The sequence below is a fragment of the Scyliorhinus canicula genome, chromosome 31 (genome assembly GCF_902713615.1).
Source record: "Scyliorhinus canicula chromosome 31, sScyCan1.1, whole genome shotgun sequence".
Taxonomy (NCBI): domain Eukaryota; kingdom Metazoa; phylum Chordata; class Chondrichthyes; order Carcharhiniformes; family Scyliorhinidae; genus Scyliorhinus; species Scyliorhinus canicula.
This window is the reverse complement of record NC_052176.1, coordinates 11,635,593-11,655,577: the sequence shown is the minus strand read 5'-3', so window position 1 is coordinate 11,655,577 and position 19,985 is coordinate 11,635,593. Positions and strand designations below refer to the sequence as shown.

Below are 19,985 nucleotides of genomic sequence, written 5' to 3'. Positions count from 1 at the left end.
TGTAAAGCAGGGCAGTGTGTAAAGCAGGGGAGTGTGTAAAGCAGGGCATTTTGTAAAGCGGGGGAGTGTGTAAAGCAGGAAAATGTGTAAAGCAGGGCAGTGTGTAAAGCAGGGCAGTGTGTAAAGCAGGAAAATGTGTAAAGCAGGGCAGTGTGTATAGCAGGGCAGTGTGTAAAGCAGGGCAGTGTGTAAAGCAGGGCAGTGTGTAAAGCAGGGCAGTGTGTAAAGCAGGGCAGTGTGTAAAGCAGGGCAGTGTGTAAAGCAGGACAGTGTGTAAAGCAGGGGAGTGTGTAAAGCAGGGGAGTGTGTAAAGCAGGGGAGTGTGTAAAGCAGGGCAGTGTGTAAAGCAGGGCAGTGTGTAAAGCAGGGCAGTGTGTAAAGCAGGGCAGTGTGTAAAGCAGGGCAGTGTGTAAAGCAGGGCAGTGTGTAAAACAGGGCAGTGTGTAAAACAGGGCAGTGTGTAAAGCTGAGCAGTGTGTAAAGCAGGGGAATGTGTAAAGCAGGGGAGTGTGTAAAGCAGGGCAGTGTGTAAAGCAGGGCAGTGTGTAAAGCAGGGCAGTGTGTAAAGCAGGGCAGTGTGTAAAGCAGGGCAGTGTGTAAAGCAGGGCAGTGTGTAAAGCAGGGCAGTGTGTAAAGCAGGGGAGCGTGTAAAGCAGGGAGCGTGTAAAGCAGGGGAGCGTGTAAAGCAGGGCAGCGTGTAAAGCAGGGGTGTGTGTAAAGCAGGGCAGTGTGTAAAGCAGGGCAGTGTGTAAAGCAGGGTAGCGTGTAAAGCAGGGAGCGTGTAAAGCAGGGCAGCGTGTAAAGCAGGGCAGTGTGTACAGCAGGGCAGTGTGTAAAGCGGGGGAGTGTGTAAAGCAGGGCAGTGTGTAAAGCAGGGCAGTGTGTAAAGCAGGGCAGTGTGTAAAGCAGGACACTGTGTAAAGAGTATGCACGTCTTCCCCATGTCTGCATGGGTTTCCTCCGGATGCTCCGGTTTCCTCCCACAAGTCTCGAAAGACATGCTTGTTAGGAGAATTGGATATTCCCCCAATATTTAGCTTTGGGACTTGTCTCAGTTCAATCTCATGAATGATTCTGTTCTTTTCAATCAGCAGCACTGACTTTTTACTTGCACCTAAAGTTCACAACTTGTGAGATGAATGAGCTTCCGGATATATTTTAATCCAACAAAATTACAAAGAAGTGCAAATGGATACTTCCACATTGATTGCTCAATCTATAACCTAATTAATACTATCCTGATTACTTTACAGATGAAAAGCTGTCATTACAACAAGTTGATCCAACGTTCCATGATATGGAGTAGGGGTGAATCGTGGAAAATTATCCCACCTGCCCTCTCGTGTATCACTGTTGGATTGGACATGTGTATCTGGGACTTGAGCTCAATGTGAGTGTGACTGCTTCTGTTCCCTGTGACGGTGGAGCTGATGTTGTGTCTGTGTCTCTGCAATGTTGGATTAATATTGTACTTACTGTCAGTTAGAAGGAGACGGCGGCACATTCATGTTGCTGAAGAATCATCATCTTGTTCTGGGAACTCATCTCTTCATCTGTTGAACTAGGGGGAAGAAAACAAATATCTTGTAAATCAGGGTCAGATGAGGCCAATGAGAGATCAATCAATTCTTTCAACTGATAATTAGTAAATGAAAGAAAATACTGTGCAAATCCTGCCCCAGAATCAGACAATAAGCCAGGCCCAGAAAGAGCTCTCCCTTCCCCCCCGCTCACTCCAAGTCCCGGAACAAGATGGGGCTCCCGCTGCGCCTCTTGCAAACAGCCCCCGATTCCCCCTGAACTCCCCCAGAGTCAGTAATGATCTCTGAGCCTCTTTGCTCACACTCCCAAATGGATGAGCTGCTGCAATGAGAACGCTGTTTCCTCGCTGGAGGGGCTGCGCATGCGCTGTCAGCTTCAGAGTGACGACAGGCAGGGGGCGGGGCTAAACCGGACATGCGCAGATCCGCGCAGCAATTCCGCATTGAGAATCAATGGGAATATTCCCCATTTCACTGTCATCACAGATAGAGCAAAACCTCCTATAGAGACCGTGTTGTAGTCAAAAACTACAAGTCCCCGCGGTAGCTCAGAAAGGTAATTCAGTGAGAGGCTGAGCCAATAAGATTCCAGGTTTGACCCTAGTTTGTTATCTGCTCTCAGCAGATTGGCAACAGGCTGTGTTTCTGGATCAGTGAGAGATGAAAAGTGTGATTCCTCTGATTGATGCTCTACGGCTAGTTTTACAAAGTACAAGTGCACAAACACTGAATGAAGGTCAGATTAGGCATGGCTGCAATGATTTCAAGATCAAACAGACTGCCTATATTGGAGGGTAATTTGCCACTGATGAACTAAAGCCCAGTGATGAACTAATGCTTCAATATGAGAAAGCCTAAGTGACTACTGACATTTCTGCAAGTTACACCACTGTTGTAAGCAGTCAATATGGGGTTGAAGGTTGAAATCTTGTAGAATTTGCCAATTCTTCATTGGTGCATCTTCTAATGAGTTAAGCTGTTGATAAAGCTGGATTCTGAGTGGTAATCCGGTCAAAAAACCAAAACAGTATCCAAATTCATAAGGGTCTGCAAGGTGTCCTCACAAAATCCCTTTCTCTGCTGTTAACGCTATACTGATGCAGGTTGCTGAAGCACACAAAATGGCTTTTGAAGAGAATACAGGCATGCAGATAATAAGGTGAATGAACTAAGGACATGGTTTGTCACAGATTTATCTCCACATTTGTTGATGACTCTGCCACTTGACAATTACTTTTAACTCAGAATTTTCCATGTTTACCAAGTACATTTCTCACAGGACAACAGTCATTTACTTCAGAAGCTGCCAGGAATCCAGAGAGCAGAAAGCAATATTACTGCCAGTGGGAACACCGATTTAGACACTTATGCCATGCTGGGAATAGCCCCATCATATTAATGAGTAAGGGCCACAGGCCATAATCAGAGCTATAGCGATTTCTAGATACCATTTACCGTGCTGGCAAATCAAAAGGCAAAATCTCCTTATATCTCATCCTACCACAAATAGTACTTTTCTGAAGAAAGAAAAACTGGATGATGGGTCGACAGGTCTCATTTGCTGAGCCATACCAATTGCCGAATACCATCAACAAATAAAATTGCTGAACAGATTAACCTCAAATTAAGTCAATTTAGCAGCACCTCTTCCACAAATGACGGGAATAGCCAAGTACATTTTGTTTTCCGGAAAGCAACTGTGCTGATTATTTAATACTACTATCAAAAAAAACAAAAGGTGGGGGATGTTTGTGACTGTATTTGGTCACCGCATGCTACAGCTCCAGGGACACACGGCCACGAACAGGGCCGTGGAAGAGGGGCAGACAGTCAGGCCGGATGACCCCCTCGGTCGCCCACTAACTGGACCTATTAATGGCAAGTTTGGCCAGGCCCAGGAGCAGGTTCACAAGGAGGCCCTCCACCTTCCACCCTCCCCCCTGCTCCGGATGTCCGTAGGTCAGGAACGTGGGGCTAAAGTGCAAAGACAAAAACAACAATGTCGTCAAAAAACTAAAAAGGGAATGCAGCCGAGGACAGACAACATACACATGCTCCACGGTCTCCACCAGGCCGCAAAAGTGGCAGGTCTCTGGGGATGCCCCTGGGGTACTGGCTATGCCCACCCTTGGTATGGCACAACCATGTAACTGAAATCAGGGGACTAGGGGAAGGCAGCACAACAGCAGGTGTCACAGGGCAGCAGCAGATAGTCACTGTAAGCCGGGCAGCGTTCTTCAGCCCCGGAGTGGCCTAAAGCAAAGTGGCAGCTGCCACACACCCACCACAGGGGGTGAAAAAGGGGGGGCGGACTGCGCTCTTCAGCCCTGTGAGGGCCCAAGGCAAAGTCCTTTGTCTTCACAGCAGCCCCAGGCGGACCCACTCCCACCTCACTCAGAGGGGCGGGAGGGCAGAGGGCAGGGTCTTCACCCCGGGAGGGGGAACAGCACCAGGCCCCAGGCGGACCCACTCCCACCTCACTCAGAGGGGCAGGAGGGAAAGAGGGCAGGGTCTTCACCCCGGGAGGGGGAACAGCACCAGGCCCCAGGCGGACCCACTCCCACCTCACTCAGAGGGGCGGGAGGGCAGAGGGCAGGGTCTTCACCCTGGGAGGGGGAACAGCACCAGACCCCAGGTGGTCCCAGTCCCACCTCACTCAGAGGGGTGGGAGGACAGAGGGCAGGGTCTTCACCCCGGGATGGGGAATAGCACCAGGCCCCAGGCGGTCCCGGTCCCACCTCGGGCACCGGGATGGGAGGACAGAGGGCAGGGTCTTCACCCCGGGAGGGGGAACAGCACCAGGCGGTCCCGGTCCCACCTCGGGCACCGGGATGGGAGGACAGAGGGCAGGGTCTTCACCCCGGGATGGGGAACAGCACCAGGCCCCAGGTGGTCCCACTCTCACCTCCAGCAGCAAAGCAGCAGCTCCACTCCCGCAACTCTGAGACACTGTGTGTGTGTGGATGCAAGTGGCCCTGTGCCCCAGGGCTCAACCAATCACCTTTGTAGCTGTGTGTTTGTCCCAACGAGATATTCAATTTGCAGCCATTGCCTGCAGCTTGTTTGTTATTACACTGTCACTCAGCCCCTCAAACTCACACTTTCTGCAAACTACCATTCCACTGACTGACTTCATTTTAACACCTTTCATAGTTGAAACTGAATTTGGTTTGTACACTATTCTGGTTCACACAGTGCGCTGGTTGATACATTTCAGAGGCATTAGACAATTGTCTTGTCTTGGACAGTCCCCTGGTTTGAATCATTCCCCTGATTTCCACACTCCCTGGTTTACCCACACCACTGATTTACTCACTCCCCTGGTTTCCAATTTGTAATAGAATATGATTTGAACACTCCGCTGGTTTACACAGTCAACGGAGTCTATACATTCTCCCCATGTTTCCTCCGGGTGCTCCGGTTTCCTCCCACAGTCCAAAGATGTGCAGGTTATGTGGATTGGCTATGCTAAAATTTCTTTAGTGTCCAAAAAAGGCGAGGGAAGGTTATGGGAGAGGGTGGAGGTGTGGGGATAGGGTTGAGGTGTGGGCTTCGGTACTTGGGGTGCTGGTTTAGCACAGTGGTCTAAGTAGCTGGCTTGTAATGCAGAACAAGGCCAGCAGCGTGGGTTCAATTCCCGTACCGGCCTCCCCAAACAGGCGGCGGAATCTGGCGACTGGGGCTTTTCACAGTAACTTCATTGAAACCTACTTGTGACAATAAGCTATTATTATTAGTATGCTATTTCCAAGGGCCGTTGCAGACTCGATGGGCTGAATGGCTGCCTTCTGCACTGCAGATTCTATGAAATCGATGAATTTAGCTCCAGTTAAAAGCTTCTCCAGTCTCCACTTGAATAGTTAACATCCAGTTCTGAGCAGCTTGCAGCACTTTCTCTGTAACGCGCACCATGACATACTGCCAAACCTGGATTTTAAAATATTTCTTCAGTAACTGCATGTTTACCAATAATAATTATTATAATATGTCATTGCTTAGGTCTCTTCTTGTCTCGTCTTGATGTCTGAAACTGCCTTTACCATTCTGATTAAGTTATAAATGTTCTTATCTGTAACATATGTACTACATCAATGACATTAGATCAGTTATTCATGGTAAATGAAGGAAAATGGATGAACTGAATCAGTAGTATTTTACAGAGCAGTACTTTTAAACTGGTTTATACCTGCGACCCATTTTAACCAACTGTCCGTCTTTTGGGACCCACTCCAGCTGACCACCACGATCCAATATATGTCCTCTTACCTTTAATGCAGCAGATGAGCTTGCTTGGTCCTTCTGCTCTCACTTCAATCAGGTTCAGATGTGGAGAGGGCAGCGCGTGTATCAGGTGCAGAGTTCAGCTGGTTCCTTTGTGCTGTCTTCATCCTTTTGAGGATGAAAATCCAAACCTTTAACAAGTACATCCTTGTGATGTGTAATAGCAACAGAATGCTTGTTTTACTCAGCACTGGATACTCCTCGTCGACGTGACGCCAGAATTCTGAAAACCTCATGGGGTTGTGGCGTATTTTTTATGTGCTGTCACAGGTGAGGTGCAGAAGCTCAGTTTGTACATTTGGAGTCAGCTATCAGTTTGTAATTGAGTCAGGGGTCTCGAACTCAAAAGGAGTTTTCACCAACCAATTCTCTCTCAAAATCTGAAACTTCTCCTCTGGAAAAAAGCGATAAAAACTGTTGATCAGCGCATCCAGTCTATCGACAGTTCCTTTACTAACTATTTCCTTTCATATGTCTTTACAGCGTGGGGAACATGTAGTAGGTTTGGCTTTCTACTCGCAGTTGCCTAACATTCAATTACTTTTGGAAAGCATCAAATTCTTCACAGCGCCAAAAGCAATCCTCCTCCTTTCCTTGCAATTTGAGGTTCAGTGTGTTTAGAATTGAAAAGATGTCTGCAAGGTAAGACAGGCCTCACGGTAGCATGGTGGTTAGCATCAATGCTTCACAGCTCCAGGTAGCATGGTGGTTAGCATCAATGCTTCACAGCTCCAGGGTCCCAGGTTCGATTCCCGGCTGGGTCACTGTCTGTGTGGAGTCTGCACGTCCTCCCCGTGTGTGCGTGGGTTTCCTCCGGGTGCTCCGGTTTCCTCCCACAGTCCAAAGATGTGCGGGTTAGGTGGATTGGCCATGCTAAATTTCCCGTAGTGTAAGGTTAATGGGGGGATTGTTGGGTTACGGGTATATGGGTTACGTGGGTTTAAGTAGGGTGATCATTGCTCGGCACAACATCGAGGGCCGAAGGGCCTGTTCTGTGCTGTACTGTTCTATGTTCTATGAGAGAGCATCCACGTTTCATCTCCAAATAAATCAGCCGGAGGGGATCCTGATTTGCATTGGCACAATTTATAAAGACATACCTTCAAATATCCCCTTTATTCTGCTGTGTTCCTGATTTCAGCTCCTTCTGAATGGGTTGTTGAGCAGAGGCCGTGGAGCTGACACCAGCTCTGCTTTGTGTTGCTGTCACTCCCCTGGGCGACTCTCCCACAGATTTAGTTGTGAGATCCGGGCCTGTTTGTGTCTCTGACCCTCTCTTCTTTATTACAAAACCATCCATTTTCAATTCTTCCCAGCTGCCAGCTACAAAATGGAGGATCTGCTCTCCAGCGCCGCTTCAACCTGGTGTTGCTTCAAAGAAGCTGCCCCTGGACAGCCCGGTGACGTCAGGAAGAGGCGGTCCGGACGCTGAGAGCCGCGCCTGCGCACTGCCTGATCGGGCTGAGTGGGCACGCATGCGCAGGGACAGCCCCTGGAGAGTGACGTGTTATTACCAGCAGAGAGAATGTGCTGCTGCCGGCAGAGGGAGGCCCAGAGTCAGAGCAATGTGTCAATTAGGGGCAATCTGATTGGCCACAGAGTTTGTGGATGGGAGGAGCAGTTGCTGTAATTGGCTGCCTGAAACAACCAATCAGATCCACATAAACGTCACAGCATTCTAAATTCACCATTGGTGACTTGGTCTCTCTCCCATCCTCATTAACATAGTTCACTGAGTTAGTCTATAAAAGGGCAGTTATCTGGCAGTTCCCAGTTATTGTGTGTCTGCAGTTTGCTGTCACAATGGTTGATGACAAAAAAGCTCCAGCTCCCAAGAAGGGCGCTAAGAAAACCCAGAAGAAGATCCCAGTAAAGGGCGGCAAGAAGCGGCGAAGGTCGAGGAAGGAGAGTTACTCCATCTACATCTACAAAGTGATGAAGCAGGTTCACCCCGACACCGGCATCTCCTCCAAGGCCATGAGCATCATGAACTCGTTCGTCAGCGATATTTTCGAGCGTATCGCGGGTGAGGCTTCCCGCCTGGCCCATTACAACAAGCGCAGCACCATCAGCTCCCGGGAGATCCAGACCGCCGTGCGCCTGCTGCTGCCCGGGGAACTGGCCAAGCACGCCGTGTCGGAAGGGACAAAGGCGGTCACCAAGTACACCAGCTCCAAGTAAAACTGCACAATGGACTGAAAACCACCCCAAACACAACGGCTCTTTTAAGAGCCACCCACAATTTCTGGAAAGCAGCCAAACCATCATACTTTAAACAATTATTAGTTTATTTCTATTAGGAATAGCCAAATCCGTTCAAATCGGGTTTGACAAAAACATAACATTCTGGGTGATGTCCAGTTATCGCCCGGTCGATCTACGTGTCCCATCATTTGGTGACCGCTCGGTGACACTGTGTCTTTGGTTTCTGACTTGTTCACATTCGGTATCTGTCGCTAGCTTTGGAGAGAGAATAGAACTCCAAAACCTCCCTTTCAATTTGTGTTCGGGATTCGAAAAAATCTCCTTTCGATTTATGTCGAGAGCACATTAGTGGTGTGGGAAAACTCCATGTCAATACTGATACTAGCTCCAAACTGCTCACTCCACTTTTGGCACTAAAGTAGTCTACAATATGGACCTTTTTTATAATATTTGCAGCTGGCTGTAAATAAAACATTCTGTCTGCGGCTGATAGCGTTTTAAACAGCAGCTAGATTAAACTCGATTCGAATCCAAGTTGTAAAAATCTCTGAGATCAAATCCGAAACGGGTACTCACAGACATGGTGAGTTTCTCCAGCTCTTTAATTTGCAGCATCCGCATTATTTACTTTTATTTTTACTACTATTTTGTTTTGGGTTCGTCAGTTACAAAGAAATCCCCAAATCGGAAACTGACAGATAAAGGGAAACTGTAGACTCGTCAAAGAGAGAGAAGCCAACAATCCTATACTCAAATTTCAATTATTTAGTCACATTTTTTACGGTCCCTATTCAATTTTCTCTGTTTTATCTTTTCGCGCTCTTTTATGCTTTGAAATAAATATTCGGTTGGAATCTGAACATTTGGCGCCCAAACTTTCCGCCCTCAGCACCGTGGGTTCTCCTGATTGGTGCTTCAAACAGATATCTGATTGGTCACTTTGTAGCCGACTCCACAATGTTGTTGAGATAACCAATCAGCAATGTGTGCACCGCCATTCCTCCTGAAGCTATAAGAGAAGTGAATGTGGGCGGTTTCCCTCATTCTGTGTGAAAGTGTTTGTGAGATTGTGACAATGTCTGGAAGAGGAAAGACCGGCGGTAAAGTTCGGGCCAAGGCCAAGTCTCGCTCCTCCCGGGCTGGGCTGCAGTTCCCGGTGGGCCGTGTTCACAGGCACCTGAGAAAGGGTAACTATGCCCAGCGTGTGGGTGCCGGAGCCCCGGTCTATCTGGCTGCTGTGCTCGAGTATCTGACCGCTGAAATCCTCGAGCTGGCCGGCAACGCGGCCCGGGACAACAAGAAGACCCGCATCATCCCCAGACACCTGCAGCTGGCCGTCCGCAACGACGAGGAGCTCAACAAGCTGCTGGGAGGGGTGACCATCGCTCAGGGCGGGGTGCTGCCTAATATCCAGGCCGTGCTGCTGCCCAAGAAAACCAGTGCCAGCTCCGGCAAGAAGTGAAGCGACCATTCTTTAATCTAATAACCCAAAGGCTCTTTTCAGAGCCACTCATTTTATCTGAAAAAAGGTGACCTGTTCTCGATCCGCTTAGTGCCGTGTTTGTGAGAATTTCCCTGAGGCTTCAGCCTGGAATGAGAGCATTCCTGTTGTTGGTATTTGCAGGAGGGCGATAGAGACTGACCATTTATGTGCCATGGGGTTTTAGAATTCATTCCCACTTTCATTACAATGTCAGTGCGACTAACCAGAGCTGTTTTATTTGTCAATTTAGCGACCCTTAACCAGCAGTGGGACCGGGAAGACTCTAATAATCTAAAATGTCTTTCAGACCACCCGCTCCCTCCGTAAAAGGGTGATCATTCACTGGCATGTGAGAATGTCACTCAAGCTTCCGAATGCAATGAGACACTGACGATGCTTATATTCGAAATGGTAGCCATGATGTGGAGATGCCGGCGTTGGACTGGGGTGAGCACAGTAAGAAGTCTTACAACACCAGGTTAAAGTCCAACAGGTTTGTTTCAAACACGAGCTTTCGGAGCACGGCTCCTTCTTCAGGTCAACATTCACCTGAAGAAGGAGCCGTGCTCCGAAAGCTCGTGTTTGAAACAACCCTGTTGGACTTTAACCTGGTGTTGTAAGACTTCTTACTATATTCGAAATGACAGCAACGCAAATGAGGGATTGGGTGTTGTAGCTCTTTTCCTGACAGACGTGGTGGCTCTTAAAAGAGCCTTTGTTGTTATTATTGGTGAAGCCGGGTTTTAGGCGCGTTCCCCGCGGATGCGGCGGGCCAGCTGGATGTCTTTGGGCATGATGGTGACTCGCTTGGCATGGATGGCGCACAGGTTGGTGTCCTCAAAGAGCCCCACCAGGTAAGCCTCGCTGGCCTCCTGCAGGGCCATGACGGCGGAGCTCTGGAAGCGCAGGTCTGTCTTGAAGTCCTGAGCGATCTCTCGCACCAGGCGCTGGAAGGGCAGTTTGCGGATCAGCAGCTCGGTGGATTTCTGGTAGCGGCGGATCTCCCTCAGAGCCACAGTGCCGGGTCTGTAGCGATGAGGCTTCTTCACTCCGCCCGTGGCTGGAGCGCTCTTGCGGGCCGCTTTGGTAGCCAGCTGTTTGCGAGGAGCTTTGCCTCCAGTCGATTTGCGCGCTGTCTGCTTGGTCCTGGCCATGATGTGAAACTGGGTGAAAGGCAGAGGCTGAGAATGCTGGCGCCGCTCTCTCACTGCCTATTTAAGGCATTATAGTGACCGCCCTCTTCTCCTCATTGGATGCAGCCCGATCCCGTGGGCAAGTTTGAAAAGAGCGATGGGCAGCAAGGATATCAGGGCCCTGATTGGTGGACCTGCAACTGACAAACCATCAATTTCAAAAAGCCCGCCAATTTCACAGGGACAGGGAACGGATATTTGAGAAAACTAAAAAAAAATCAATCTCTAGTTGTGAATATCAAAAACATCTCAATGATTCCTGTTCCCATTTTTGTCTCGGATTCGACTCAACCGATATTGGATGATTAAAACCGAGCAGGCACAGAATTCCCGCTGTCATTACAATGTCCGTGTTCACTATGTGCGGTTACAGGGCTGACTGCGGAGAAAGGTTGTTTCAGACTGTACAGCAAATCTATGTCGCCTTCTAATGAGAAAACAAATGAATGATAATAAAGGATTTCCTGCTATAACGTCACCCGTCTTAACAGGAAATCGAGGTTCCCAGGGTCTGACTCGCTAAACCAGCTCCATGGGTTATTCTGCTGCCATTCTAAGGTCAGTGCTCTCAATGTGAGGGTTTGGGCGGCTCTTAAAAGAGCCTTTGGGTTTTGTTAAAATTGTCAAATGGAGTTTCTCAGCCGCCGAATCCATAGAGAGTGCGGCCCTGGCGTTTGAGAGCGTAAACCACATCCATGGCGGTGACCGTCTTGCGCTTGGCGTGTTCAGTGTAGGTGACGGCGTCCCTGATCACATTCTCCAGGAAAACCTTCAGCACCCCGCGAGTCTCCTCATAGATCAAACCCGAGATGCGCTTGACCCCGCCACGGCGAGCCAGGCGGCGGATTGCTGGTTTGGTGATGCCCTGGATGTTATCACGAAGCACTTTGCGGTGCCGCTTTGCTCCGCCTTTGCCCAGTCCTTTGCCTCCTTTCCCTCTGCCAGACATGATGCTTCTTCAGTCAAATGGCTGCTGAATGAGAGACGAGCTGCTGCACTTTCCTTTATTATACAGCCCGCCCCGACCTGACTGAGAAAGAGAGAGAGGCGGGGAGCAGACTGAGTGACAGACAGAGCAGTGAAATGTCTTTGACCATCCAGCTCCGCCTCCTGCCTGCTCCAACCCACATTTTATATTCCAAACAGAAGTGAAAAGAGCGCGCTGAACATCACGGACAATCTGCAACATGATGGGCTGCACAGTGGTCAGCACTGCTGCCTCACATCGCCAGGAACCCGGGTTCACTCTGACCCTGACATTCTGTGTCTCTGTGGGTTTCCTCACACAGTAAAGATTCGCAGGTTAGGTGGATTGGCTGTGCTAAATTATCCCTTTGTGTCTAACGGTGTGGATGTTAGGTGGAGTTGCGAGCGAGTGGGCCTGGGTAGGTTTGCTCTTTCAGAGAGTCACTGTGGCCTCGATGGACTGAATGGCCTCCTTCTGCACTGTAGTAATATGGGAAGGATCTCTGTGTTGCTGGACGTGGCGCAGGTCTGGCCCATTCCCCAGTCCTGTGCGCAGCAGTCACCCGTGCCATCATCAAGTTCATCTGGAGATCACAGTTCAGGTCACCACACTACCAGAAGGATGTGGTACTGCACAGACAGTGACCCAAGCCAGGAATCGAACCTGGGATCCTGGAGCTGTGAAGCAATTGTGCGAACCACAATGCTACTGTGCTGCCCGAGAGGGGCTGGTAACTGAGTAAAATACCTATGCATAGCGCCAGGGTCCCAGGCTCGATTCCCCGCTGGGTCACTGACTGTGCGGGGTCTGCATATTCTCCCCGTGTCTGCGTGGGTTTCCTCTGGGTGCTCCGGTTTCCTGCCACAGTCTAAAGACAGGCAACGCAGCTGGATTGCCATGCTAAATTGCCCTTAGATCTCAAAAATGTTAGGAGAGGTTATTGGGTTAAGGGGATAAGGTTGAAGTGAGAGCTTCAGCGGGTCGATGCAGACTCAGTGGGCCGAATGGCCTCCTTCTGAACTGTATGTTCTATGTTAAACAGACCGGGGTGTGCGATGAATGAAAATGAAAGTCACAAGTAGGCTTCAAATGAAGTTACTGTGAAAAGCCCCGGTCACTACAGTCCAGCGCCTGTTTGGGGAGGCTGATAAGGAATTGAACCGTGCTGTTGGCCTGCCTTGGTCTGCTTTAAAAGCCAGCTCTTTAGCCCTGTGCCGAACCAGCCGCTGATTAATACTAAAAAGGATCTGGTAACTTTGTAAACCTCCCCCCCCCCCCCCCCCCCCCACCCCGAGGAGGTTCACAAGATTGATCCCTGGAATGAAGAACTTGTCATGTGAAGAACGTTTGGGAACTCTGGGTCTGTACTCGTTGGAGTTTAGAAGAACGAGGGGGGATCTTATTGAAACTTCCAGGATACTGCGAGGTCTGGATAGAGGGGACATGGAGAGGATGTCTCGACTTGGAGGAAAAACAAGAACCAGAGGACAACATCCATCACCTCAGACTAAAGGGGCAATCATTTAAAACAGAGATGAGGAGGAACCTCTTCAGCCAGAGGGTGGTGAATCTGTGGAGGCCAAATCACGGAGTGTCTTTAAGTCCGAGATAGATAGATTCTTGATTAATAAGGGGCTCAGGGGTTATGGGGAGAAGGCAGGAGAATGGGGATGAGAAAATATCAGCCATGATTGGATGGCGGAGTAGACCAGATGGGCCGAGTGGCCTAATTCTGCACCTGTGCCTTATGGTCTGTATGATTAACACTCTAGAGGGGCTGGTAACTGTGGAAAATGTTTTAAATTATTGAAGCGTCACAGGGTGGAACATGACCGATGTAAATATTTTGAGAAGAATTGTAATGTGAATATTGAAATGTGTGTAATGTTCTCATTATTCAATTGAAGAAATTCAAGTAAATCTGGACCTCTGGAGAAAATGTAAATATTATTGTACGATACGATATTGTTGTGATGACAATTTGAAATGTTTGACAATGTTTGTTTCAAGGGATTTTATAAATGTAGTATATTTTTGAAAATATATTGTATGCTTCTATGAAAAATGAATTCAGTCAGTGAAATGTAAGTTTGCAGAAAGTGTGAGTTTGAGGGGCTGAATGGCAGTGTAATAACAAACAAGCTGCAGGCAATGGCTGCAAATTGAATATCTCATTGGGACAAACACACAGCTACAAAGGTGATTGGTTGAGCCCTGGGGCGCAGGGCCACTTGCACCCACACACACACAGTCCCCCCAACACGGGCTCTATCGGAGGTTTTGCTCCAAATGTGATGACAGTGAAATGGGGAATATTCCCATTGATTCTCAAGGCGGAATTGCTGCGCGGATCTGCGCAGGTCCGGGGTAGCCCCACCCCTGCCTGTCGTCATTCTGCGATTGAGAGCGCATGCGCATCCCCTCCCCCACACACTCTCCTTTTGCTCAGTGAGTGGAGACGCTTTGTTCAAACTGAGTGAAATGTCAGGGCCCAGGTCAGCGAGGAAACAGCGTTCTCATTGCAGCAGCACATCCATTTGGGAGTGTGAGCAAAGAGGCTCAGAGATCATTACTGACTCGGGGGGAGTTCAGGGAGAATCGGGGGCTGTTTGCAAGAGGCGCAGCGGGAGCCCCATCTTGTTCCGGGACTTGGAGTGAGCGGGGGGAAGGGAGAGCTCTTTCTGGGCCTGGCTTATTGTCTGATTCTGGGGCAGGATTTGCACAGTATTTTCTTTATTTTACTGATTAGAAATTGAAAGAATTGATTGATCTCTCATTGGCCTCATCTGACCCTGATTTACAAGAGATACGTTTTCTTCCCCCTCGTTCAACAGATGAAGAGATGAGTTCCAAGATGATGATTCCTCAGCAACATGAATGTGCTGCCGTCTCCTTCTAACTCACAGTAAGTACAATATTAATCCAACATTGCAGAGACACAGACACAACATCAGCTCCACCGTCACAGGGAACAGAAGCAGCCACACTTACAATGAGCTCAATTCCCAGATAAACATGCCCAATCCAACAGTCCGCATTATCCAATTGAAGCAATTCAAGTAAATCTGGACCTCTGGAGATAATGTAAATATTATTTGCAGATACACGAGAGGACAGGCGGTATAATTTTCCACAATTCACCCCTACTCTCTCATGGAATGTTGGATCAACTGGTTGTGACAACTGCGTTTCATCTGTAAAGTAATCGGTATAGTATTAATTAGGCTATTGATTCAGCAATCAATGTGCAAGTATCCATTTGCACTATTTTGTAACTTTCTTCATTTAAAATGTATCACAAACAAAGCACTTGAATAAGGCATTAACAGAAAAATTATACATTTAAATAGTTCTCCAAAAGGACAATTACCAGATTGTAAGGCCATCCTTTCATCTCACAAGTTGTGAACCTTTGGCACAGGTAACAGGTCGGATAGTACAGCTGATTGAAAAGTGCTGAATTAATCATAAACTTCTACCAAGAAACCTCCCAAAACAAAATATTAAATTCCAATCCAAATATCTCACACAATCTCAGATATAACGGTACAGTGTCATTTTCATGAAACAGACATGGAAATAGATCATTTAACATATCAATGTTGTCACTAAAAGTAATAATGGAAGATCAATACTGAACAGAATGTTCACCATTAACTCACAAAACAGATATTGACAAGTATAGAAAATACAATAAAATCACATATCAGAGAGGTGAACAGATAGAGATTAAATGCAGAATCCCATAACCGGGATAGACAGCTACAAATGCAAGCATACAGAACAGAGACAGAGAGTTACAGGATGAAATTATTTTTTTCATAACACTTGACCCATAACAGAGACAGGCAGCTACAGTGGAAAACATACTCACACACATTCAGACACCAACAACTGCACAGGAAGCAGTAAAATATGCCATATCTCATACACAGACATTGAGGGTAAAACAGACTCACACATTCTCTTTCACAGTATGCAGTAAATATACATTATCTATCACAGAGAGACAGTGAGGGTAAAACATACACTCACATTTTCTCATGCACAGGCTCACTCACAAGTAACTTAGCAGTAAGCACTAAATATGAATTTTATATCACAGATTCTGAGGGTGAAACACACCCTCTCACAGCAATAACTGAGCATTGAGCAGTAAAATATATGCCCTGTATAGCACAGAGTAACAGTGAGGTTTATACACACTCACTCACACTCTGTCTCACATACACCCTCTCACAGACACCCAAGGACTGTCTCTCCCACACATACTCACAAATCAATAACTGAACAATAATATATTAATTATATATCAGAGAGAGACTGTGAGGTTAATACTCACTCACTCACACTCTCTCACACACACACTCTCCCTCTCTCACACACACACCAGTCACTGAGCAGTAATCAATTAAATATGGTAGATATACCAGAGATACAGTGAGGGTAAAACATGCATTCACTCTCTCACTCACACTCTCTCACTCACACTCTCTCACTCAGACAGTCACACAGCGGTAACTGAGCAGTAAGCTGTAAAATATGTGTTCTACATCAAAGAGAGACAAGTGAGGGTAAAGCACACACTCACGCCATCTCTCAAACACTGTCTCACATTTCCCTGAGAAATAAGCAGTAAAATATTTGTTATATATCGCAGAGAAACAGTGAGGGTAAAACATGCGCAAACACACAGACACACACTCTCTCTCTATCTCTCACACTCTCTCTCATAGAAACCCTACAGTGCAAAAAGAAGCCATTCAACCCATCGAGTCTGTATTGACCCTCTGAATGAGCATGCTACCTAAGACCAATCTCCCACCTTCTCCTTGTAACCCCACCAAGGGATAGTTGAGCATATCAATTCCACCTGACTTGCACATTTTTTGGACTGTGGGAGGAAACTGGAGCACCCGGAGGGAACCCAAACAGACGCGGGAAGAATGTACAAACTGCGCACAGACCGTCGCCTGAGGTCGGAATCAAACCCAGGTCTCTGGCGCTGTGCCACCCTGCTGCCCATCAGCAGCACATCCACTTTTCACCCTATTGCTCCCACACACACTCATCATCCCTCACACATACTCACAGACTCTCCCTCACACACATACACTTACCCACTCACTTTCTCTGACACACACACCTCTCACACATTCTCTCACACATACTCTCTCACACCAGCAATTGACCCACAAGCAGTAAAATATGTGTACTATGTCACAGAGAGACAGTGAGGATAAAACTTACACTCAATCTCTCTCATACACACTGACACTCACACACACCATTAACTGATCAGTCTGCTGTAAAATGTGTGTCCATGTCATAGAGACAGAGGGAGGATAAAAATCTCACTCACTCCCTCCCTCTCACACACACTATCTCACTCATACTCCCTCCCTCTCACACACACTATCTCACTCCCACAAACTCCCACACATACACACCATTAACTGAGCAGTAAGCTGTAAAATATTAGTTATATATCACAGAAAAGCACACACTCGCACACTGTCACACACACGCTCTTTCTCACACACAGATTATCATAGAATTTACAGTGCAGAACGAGGCCATTCGGCCCATCGAGTCTGCACCAGCTCTTGGAACGAGCACCCTACCCAAGCCCATACCTCCACCCTATCCCGGTAACCCCACCTAACACTAAGGGCAATTTGGACCCTGAGGGCAATTTAGCCTGGCCAATTCACCTAACCTGCACATCTTTGGACTGTGGGAGGAAACCGGAGCACCCGGAGGAAACCCACCCACACACGGGGAGAACGTGCAGACTCCACACAGACAGTGAACAAGCCGGGATTTGACCCTGGAGCTGTGAAGCATTTGTGCTAACCACTACCAGATGTTCCCTCTCTCATACACACTCACAGGCTCTCTCATACACACTCACTCACATACATTCCAGTCACAGAGCAGTGAGCAGTTAAATATGTTATCTATCACAGATACATAGTGAGGGTAAAACTCTCACACACATTCCAGTAAGGGAAAAATATGTGTTATATGTGGGCAGCACGGAGGCACAGTGGCTAGCACAATTGCTTCACAGCTCCAGGGTCCCGGGTTCGATTCCCGGCTTGTGTCACTGTCTGTGCGTTGTCTGCACATCCTCCCCGTGTGTGCGTGGGTTCCCTCCGGGTGCTCCGGTTTCCTCCCACAGTCCAATGATGTGCAGGTTAGGTGGATTGGCCATGATAAATTGCCCTTAGTGTCCAAAATTGCCCTTAGTGTTGGGTGGGGTTACTGGGTTATGGGGATAGGGTGGAGGTGTTGACCTTGGGTAGGCTGCTCTTTCCAAGAGCCGGTGCAGACTCGATGGGCCGAATGGCACTGTAAATTCTATGATATATCAACGCGAGACAGTGAGGAAAAATACACACACACTCTCACACATACACAATCTCTCATACACACACACCAGTACCAGAAGTGATCACTAAAATATGTGTTATTTATCAAAGACAGTGAGGGTAAAACTGACAGCCAAACTCACTCACTCTCTAACACATTCACCCAACAATACCTGAGCAGTAAAATATTTTGTATGTCATAGAAACACTGAGCATAAAACTCATTCACAGACTCTCACTGACTAGTAAATGAGCAGTAAACATTAAAATATGTGTTCCATATCACAAGAAATATTGAGGGTCAAACGCACACTCACACACTCATGCACACACCAGTAACTGAGTTGTACAATAATCATTAAATATCAACTTTCTCTCTCTCTCCCTCTCTCACTCTCTCTCTCACACACTCCCATTCACTCTCACACACCAGTAACTGAGCAGTAAGCAGTCAAATATGTGATACATATCATGGAGAGACATTAAGGGTAAAACGCGCACACTCTCTCTCACACGCCAGTAACTGAACAGTAAGAATAAACACACACACACTCACTACTCACTAATATACTCACACACTCTCACTCACAGACCCACACACCAGTAACTGAGCAGTAAAATATGCATTATACATCGGAGAGAGACAGTGAGGGTAAAACACACATTCACACTCTGTTTCTCGGGCAAACACTAACTCTCACACACACTCACACTCTCTCTCTCACTCATGCTTCCTTTCTCACAGACTCTCACACACACACCTTCACTGAGCAGTAAGCAGTTAAATATGCGTTATATACCGCAGAGAGACAGTGAGGGTAAAACACACTCTCGCCACTCTCGCACTTCAGTTACTGAGCAGGAAGTGGAAAAATATGCATCATATATCACAGAGACTGTGATGGTAAAACGCACTCTCTCTCTCTGACACACACACCAGTAACTGAGCATCAACAGCAAAATATCTGTTATATATCAAAGAGACAATGAGGGTTAAATACACATAAGCTCACTCGCTCACACTCTCACACATACCCACTCTCTCTCACACATACCCACACTCTGTCACGCGCACCTACTCTCTCTCTCACACACCCACTCTCTCACACACACACCCACTCTCACACACACACCAGTAACTGAGCATCAACAGCAAAATATCTGTCATATATCGAAGAGACAATGAGGGTAAAATACCCACAAGCTCACTCGCACACACCCACACTCACACACACCCACTCTCTCTCTCTCAGAAACACACACCCACTCTCTCTCTCTCAGAAACACACACCCACTCTCTCTCTCTCAGAAACACGCACCCACTCTCTCTCTCTCTCTCACGCGCACCCTCTCTCTCTCTCTCTCTCTCTCACGCGCACCCACTCTCTCTCTCTCTCTCTCTCTCACATGCGCACCCACTCTCTCTCTCTCTCTCTCTCTCTCACATGCGCACCCACTCTCTCTCTCACGCGCACCCACTCTCTCTCTCTCTCTCTCTCACGCGCACCCACTCTCTCTCTCTCATGCGCACCCAATCTCTCTCTCTCTCTCGCGCGCTCCCACTCTCTCTCGCGCGCGCCCACTCTCTCTCGCGCGCGCCCACTCTCTCTCGCGCGCGCCCACTCTCTCGCGCCGCCACTCTCTCTCGCGCGCGCCACTCTCTCTCGCGCGCGCCCACTCTCTCTCGCGCGCGCCCACTCTCTCTCGCGCGCGCCCACTCTCTCTCGCGCGCGCCCACTCTCTCTCGCGCGCGCCCACTCTCTCTCGCGCGCGCCCACTCTCTCTCGCGCGCGCCCACTCTCTCTCGCGCGCGCCCACTCTCTCTCGCGCGCGCCCACTCTCTCTCGCGCGCGCCCACTCTCTCTCGCGCGCGCCCACTCTCTCTCGCGCGCGCCCACTCTCTCCTCGCGCCCCGCACCACTCTCTCTCGCGCGCGCCACT

General features: G+C 48.3%; 5 protein-coding genes across 6 annotated transcripts in view; 2 read left to right on the top strand and 3 right to left on the bottom strand.

The window, feature by feature from the left end:
* LOC119958896 (late histone H2B.L4-like) overlaps positions 1-1,527 on the bottom strand; it is a 135,610-nt gene extending 134,083 nt beyond the window's left edge. Inside the window, exon 1 of the mRNA XM_038787416.1 lies at positions 1,477-1,527. The gene's annotated coding sequence lies outside the window, so the exon portion shown is untranslated. The remainder of the gene's footprint in view (positions 1-1,476) is intronic.
* The window catches only part of LOC119958898 (late histone H2B.L4-like), a 70,127-nt gene that overhangs the window by 42,919 nt on the left and 7,223 nt on the right, over positions 1-19,985 (bottom strand). The gene's annotated exons all lie outside the window — the stretch shown is intronic.
* Positions 7,592-8,061, top strand: LOC119958904 (histone H2B 1.2-like). The gene has a single exon (XM_038787430.1). The coding sequence runs from the start codon at positions 7,626-7,628 to the stop codon at positions 8,001-8,003; it is 378 nt and encodes a 125-aa protein (XP_038643358.1). The 5' UTR covers positions 7,592-7,625; the 3' UTR covers positions 8,004-8,061.
* On the top strand, positions 8,687-9,540 carry LOC119958889 (late histone H2A.L3-like). The gene has a single exon (XM_038787402.1). It carries the CDS (start codon positions 9,052-9,054, stop codon positions 9,487-9,489), a length of 438 nt encoding a protein of 145 aa, XP_038643330.1. The 5' UTR covers positions 8,687-9,051; the 3' UTR covers positions 9,490-9,540.
* On the bottom strand, positions 11,284-11,825 carry LOC119958914 (histone H4). Its single transcript, XM_038787440.1, has one exon. It carries the CDS (start codon positions 11,650-11,652, stop codon positions 11,341-11,343), a length of 312 nt encoding a protein of 103 aa, XP_038643368.1. The 5' UTR covers positions 11,653-11,825; the 3' UTR covers positions 11,284-11,340.